The sequence below is a fragment of the Gadus macrocephalus genome, chromosome 1 (assembly GCF_031168955.1).
Source record: "Gadus macrocephalus chromosome 1, ASM3116895v1".
Taxonomy (NCBI): Eukaryota; Metazoa; Chordata; class Actinopteri; order Gadiformes; family Gadidae; genus Gadus; species Gadus macrocephalus.
This window is the reverse complement of record NC_082382.1, coordinates 23206171-23212258: the sequence shown is the minus strand read 5'-3', so window position 1 is coordinate 23212258 and position 6088 is coordinate 23206171. Positions and strand designations below refer to the sequence as shown.

Genomic DNA, 6088 nt, shown 5'->3' with positions numbered 1-6088 from the left:
TTTTAGGTGTTCGGAGGAGACGTTGTTTGCAGCAGAACTGTAATTTGTGGTTCACACCAACTGTCATAAACCAGAGGGAGAACATGTTTACGGATGTGTAGTGATAAGAGCTCTGTGCTCTAGATACCATGTCATTAAACACAAGCTTCAGGTGTCTCTGACTCAACCGTCCATCTGCTGTTGAAGACTGCATCGCACCTCCTGACCTCTGCTTGTGTCTCTCTGTCTCACTCTCTGTCTGTCTGTCTGTCTGTCTGTCTGTCTGTCTGTCTGTCTGTCTGTCTGTCTGTCTGTCTGTCTGCCTGTCTCTGTCTGTCTGTCTGTCTGTCTGTCTGTCTGTCTGTCTGTCTGTCTGTCTGTCTGTCTGTCTGTCTGTCTGTCTCTCTGTGTGTCCTCCCTCTCTGTCTGTCCTCCTCTCTCGGTTTTTGTCTTTCCGTCTCTCTGTCTGTCTGTCTGTCTGTTTCACTCTCTCTCTGTCTGTCTTGTCTGTCCGTCTCTTTCTCTCTGTCTGCCTGTCTCTCTCTCTCTGTCTGTCTGTCTGTCTGTCTGTCTGTCTGTCTGTCTGTCTGTCTGTCTGTCTGTCTGTCTGTCTGTCTGTCTGTCTGTCTGTCTGTCCATCTTTCTGTCTGTCTGTCTGTCCTCCAGCCAGAACACTGGGCTCTGAGCCATGACCTCAACGGCTGCCGGGCGTGTGACTGCGACGTGGGAGGAGCCCTGGACACCAGTGAGTGAAGGCCAACCAATTAACCAATTAACCAATTAACCAATTAACCAAAATACCACTTAAGCAGTTGACTGGGGAGCTTCAACCGGTTTAACATACCAATGTGTTTGCATGTTTGATGGTCTCCGACATTTTAATTTGGAGAGTTTCGATCCAGAACCGTAACAGTCTCACGGTTCCTCAGGTGTACCATGGAGAACGGGCAGTGCCGCTGCCGGAACCACATGGCGGGCCGCCAATGCTCACAGGTGGAGTCTGGCTACTTCTTCATGGCTCTGGACCACTTCCTGTATGAGGCGGAGCTGGCCAAGATGGCACAGGTGAGACTGCTGCCCTCTGCTGGCGGACTGCAGGGCTCACTATGGCGATCACGACTCCTCCAGAACCGCTGCTAGGTCATGGAGTGTTATCGTTTAGACTCAAGTGCAATCAGTAATTGTTACTTGAAAATGCTTGAAACGTGTGATTTAGTGACAGAAGAAGATCCCCTAGACCAGGGGTGCCCAACTAGTCGATCGCGGTCTACCAGTCGATCGCCGACAGATCCCAAGTCGACCGCGAGGGGTGAAGAAAAAAATAAATACAATTATTGTTTATTATTTTTTTTAATAAAAGAACATTTGCGCGGGACATATACGCGCGGTAGCGCATGCGCTGTCAACAGCAGTTGAACGCCGTCAACAGCAGTTACACACTCCTAAACGTTGGCATGGCTGAGGGGAAACGAGCTAAGACCTACCATTTTCACCCTGAGTGGGAGGAAGATCATTGATTATCGTTGAGAAGGTGCCGCGCGCAGACGGAATGAAACCCCCACAAGTAGATCTTGGGTCAAAAAAGGTTGGGCACCCCTGCCCTAGACTCTTCATCTTCATAGCCTCCCCCTTACCCCCCATCTCCCCCACACCCCTCTTACGCGCATATTGTATGTTGTACGTTCTTGCATTTAAAAATAGTACTCCGCATTGTGAGGCATCTTATCTATGGAAACCTAGCAATTGTTAGCGCCTGTCACTTGTTTCTATGAACATCCTTACTGTACCGACAGCGATACAGTGTTGTTTCTCTTTCTTCTGTGATATGTGCTTCTGGATAAAAGCGTCTGCTAAATGCCCTCAAGGTAAATGTAAGTAAACGGGTGCCTGTGCTGACTCTAACGGCGGTGCTGTGTGGTGCAGGGCTGCGTGGTGGAGCCCAGGGAGCAGCAGCCGGGCCGCCCGCCCTCCTGGACCGGGCTGGGCTTCGCCAGGGTCCCCAGGGGGGGTCTCTGGAGTTCAGCGTCGCCGACGTGCCTTATCCATGGAGTACGACCTGCTGCTGCGCTACGAGTCCCAGGTCAGCGTGGTAGGGGGCGCTATATGTTATTACTAATGTTATGTTATTACTAATGTTACTGATGTTATAGTGATGATGTTATACTGTAGTCCCAGGTCAGCGTGGTAGGGGGCGCTATATGTTATTACTAATGTTATGTTATTACTAATGTTACTGATGTTATAGTGATGATGTTATACTGTAGTCCCAGGTCAGCGTGGTAGGGGGCGCTATACAACATATGTATTATTCACGATAATACATATGTTGTTCATGATATTATGTGCGTTATTCGTATTATAATGTTTTCATCACGATATTATATGTGTAATTAATTAATGTTATTATAATGTCTTAATATTATATGCTATTCATGATATGTTATGTGTTATTCATGATATTGTCATGAATTATTTGAGTTATACATAATATAACATGATATTCTGGATACGATATGCGTTGTTCATGAAATCATTTGCGTATCAACTGTGTTATTCATGTTATTCATGTGAAGTTATTCATGTAAGTGTTATTCATGATATCTGATGTGTGATTCATGGTATTATAAGTGTTATTCATGATATCTGATGTGTGATTCATGGTATTATGAGTGTTATTCATGGTATTATACGTGTTATTAATGGTATTATGAGTGTTATTCATGGTAGAATACGTGTTATTCATGGTATTATGAGTGTTATTCATGGTATTATAAGTGTTATTCATGGTATTACACGTGTTATTCATGGTATTATGAGTGTTATTCATGGTATTATAAGTGTTATTCATGGTATTACACGTGTTATTCATGCTATGTGCTGCGTGACTAACGCTGCTGATCCCTGCTGGGGTGCAGCTGCTGCGGGACTGGGAGGAGGTCCGGGTGACGGTGGTCCGGCCCGGGTCCATCCCCACCAGCAGCCCCTGTGGGAACACTATCCCCGCCGACGACCGGCTCACCACCACCCTGCCTGCTGGATCCCGGTACACACACACACGCACGCACACATACACACACACACACAGACACAAACACACGCACACAGGTACGCATACACACATACATACACACACACAAACGCGCACACACACACACACAGGCACGAACGCATACACCCACACACACACACACAGTAAAACACACGCACACACACACTAAAACATACTAACACATACACAAACACAAACTAACTCATAACCACACACCCACGCACACATACACACACATTGACACAAACACACACACACATACGCACACAGAATACAGGTGAGTAACATTTTATGTGTGTGTGTGTGTGTGTGTGTGTGTGTGTGTGTGTGTGTGTGTGTGTGTGTGTGTGTGTGTGTGTGTGTGTGTGTGTGTGCGTGTGCAGGTTCGTGGTGGTGCCCAGGCCCATATGTCTGGAGAGGGGCGTGGCCTACACCCTCCGTCTGGAGTTCACACGCTACGGCGACGCCAACAGCGTCTCTGGGGGCGGAGCCGAGACCATCCTGCTCATAGACTCTGTGAGTCACAGTGTTATATTATACATCATATATTATATCAGACAACTGTTCTAATAACGTACATTTCTTCAGGACCCAACACACTTTACCTGTAGGAGTCACAGAGAGAGGAATAAAATAAAGATAAATAAAGATTTCTCTCTCTCTCTCTCTCTCTCTCTCTCTCTCTCTCTCTCTCTCTCTCTCTCTCTCTCTCTCTCTCTCTCTCTCTTTCTCTCTCTCTCTCTCTTCCCCCTCTCTCTCTCTCTCCCCCCTCTCTCTCTCTTTTCCTCCCCCTCTCTCTCTCTCTTTTCCTCCCCCTCTCTCTCTCTCTCTCTCCTCCCTCCCCTCTCTCTCCCTCCCCCCTCCCTCTCTCTCTCTCTCTCTCGCTCTCCCTCCCCCCTTCTCCCCTCTCTCTCTCCCTCCCTCCTCCCCCTCCCCTCTCTCTCCCCCTCCCTCCCCCTCCTCCCCTCCCCCCCCCCCCCCCCCTGTAGATCGCCCTGCTCCCCCGCCCCTCCTCCCTGGAGATGTTCAGCGGGGGGGACGCGGGCTCGGAGGTCCGGCGCCAGGCCATGGAGCGGTACCGCTGCACGGAGGGCCCGCGGGGGATCAGCCGCCCGCTGCTCAGCGACACCTGCGCCAAGCTCACCTCCAGCATGTCGGCCGTGATCAACGACGGGGCGCTGCGTGAGTCACCCGCCTGGGGGCGGGGCCAATGAGAGGGCGAATGAGGTCACTCACCCCGGGGGCGGGGGCGAATGAGAGGGTGATGAGGTCGACCCGCCTGGGGGCGGGGTCAATGAGAGGGGGAATGAGGTTACTCACCTGGGGGCGGGGCCAATGAGAGGGTGAATGAGGTCACTCACCTGGGGGCGGGGCCAATGAGAGGGTGAATAAGTCGACCCGCCTTGGGGCGGGGTCAATGAGAGGGTGAAAGAGGTCGCCCGCCTGGCGACGGGGTGATGAGAGGGTGATGAGGTCACACACTTGGTGACGGGGTGATGAGAGGGGGATGAGGTCACACACCTGGGGACAGGGGAATGAGGGGGTGAATTTGGTCACTTCACCTGGGGATGGAGTGAATGAGAGGGTGAATGAGGTCACGTACACCTGGTGATGGGGTGAATGAGAGGGTGAATGTGGTCACTTCACCTGGGGATGGAGTGAATGAGAGGGTGAATGAGGTCACACACACCTGGTGACGGGGTGAATGAGAGGGTGAATGAGGTCACGTACACCTGGTGACGGGGTGAATGAGAGGGTGAATGTGGTCACTCACCTGGGAACAGGGTGAATGACGTCTCTCATCTGGTGATGGGGTGAAAGAGAGGGTGAATGCCATCATTCACTCGGTGAAGGTGGGCTGCCCATACCGGAGCTGTAACAAATATGTTTATTAACACGTCCGTGTATTAAGACATGTTTGTTAATACATATATTTATTAATACATATGTGCATTGATACTTGTTTGTTGACCCATGTGCTCATGTGTCCCCCTCAGCCTGTAACTGCGACCCCCAGGGCGCGGCCAGCTCTGTGTGTGACGTGCGGGGGGGCCAGTGTCGCTGCAGCCCAACGTGATTGGCCGACGCTGTGACCAGTGTGCTCCAGGGACCTATGGCTTCGGCCCGTCCGGATGTAAAGGTGGGACCTCCATGGTGATAGGCTGCAACCAATGACTGAATAGACTGGGATATATCACCGCTATCACACAACAAAACTGTTTGTGTGTCCAACAAAAAATAGTAACATGTTAATAATATGCTCATGCTGGATCAATACATATCATTCCTGATCTGTCCAATGTTTAAAAATGCCCAGAAATCGTAAATTAATGTTTGGTATACATCGTTATCATCAATTATTATTATCATTATGTATAAAATAATGATTTGTATTGGTTATTAATGAATTATGAAACACACAAATAGCGCCCTCTGGTGTCCATAAAAACACAACACACTCAATTCTAAACTTCTAAACTCCCCTCTCCTTTCCCCCTCCTTCTCTCCCCTCCCCCCCCCTCTCCCCCCTCCCTCCCCCCCCCAGCGTGCGGCTGCAGTGTGGAGGGCTCCTCCTCGCGGCTGTGCGACGGCTCCGGCGGCCAGTGTGCGTGCCGCGCCGGGGCCTTCGGCCTCCGCTGCGACGGCTGTCAGAGCGGCCACTGGGGCTTCCCCCACTGCCGCCCCTGCCTGTGCCACGGCCACGCCTGCAGTGCCAGCAGAAGACCGGAGCCTGCATCGACTGCAGGGCCAACACGGGCGGAGACCAGTGTGACAGGTGGGGGGGGGAGGAGGAGGAGGAGGAGAGGGAGGAGGGGGAGAGCAGGGGGGAGAGGAGGAGGAGGAGGAGGGAGAGGAGGAGGAGGAGAGAACAGAGGGGAGAGGAGAGGGGAGAGGTGGAGGAGGACGGAGAGGAGGAGGGGGGGAGGACAGAGAGGAGAGGAGGAGGAGGAGGGAGAGGAGGAGGAGAGAACAGAGGGGAGAGGTGGAGGAGGACGGAGAGGAGGAGGGGGGGAGGACAGAGAGGAGAGGAGGAGGAGGAGGAGAGGAGGAGGTGAGGGA

The 6088-nt window shown here is 51.5% G+C and overlaps 3 protein-coding genes across 3 annotated transcripts in view; 1 reads left to right on the top strand and 2 right to left on the bottom strand.

Annotated features, from left to right (window-relative positions):
• LOC132463270 (troponin C, skeletal muscle-like) overlaps positions 1-6088 on the bottom strand; it is a 376397-nt gene that overhangs the window by 53777 nt on the left and 316532 nt on the right.
• Positions 1-6088, top strand: part of lamb2 (laminin, beta 2 (laminin S)) — a gene marked incomplete at its 5' end in the record, with an annotated part of 29730 nt that overhangs the window by 9458 nt on the left and 14184 nt on the right. Inside the window, 12 exon segments of the mRNA XM_060060230.1 lie at positions 646-724; positions 869-1044; positions 1903-1978; positions 1981-2019; positions 2022-2059; positions 2895-3022; positions 3412-3544; positions 4018-4210; positions 5026-5094; positions 5097-5168; positions 5574-5732; positions 5735-5804. Of these exon segments, the coding sequence (XP_059916213.1) occupies positions 646-724; positions 869-1044; positions 1903-1978; positions 1981-2019; positions 2022-2059; positions 2895-3022; positions 3412-3544; positions 4018-4210; positions 5026-5094; positions 5097-5168; positions 5574-5732; positions 5735-5804 (1232 nt within the window).
• LOC132463097 (proteasomal ubiquitin receptor ADRM1-like) overlaps positions 5807-6088 on the bottom strand; it is a 409794-nt gene continuing 409512 nt past the window's right edge. Inside the window, exon 11 of the mRNA XM_060059044.1 lies at positions 5807-5829. The gene's annotated coding sequence lies outside the window, so the exon portion shown is untranslated. The remainder of the gene's footprint in view (positions 5830-6088) is intronic.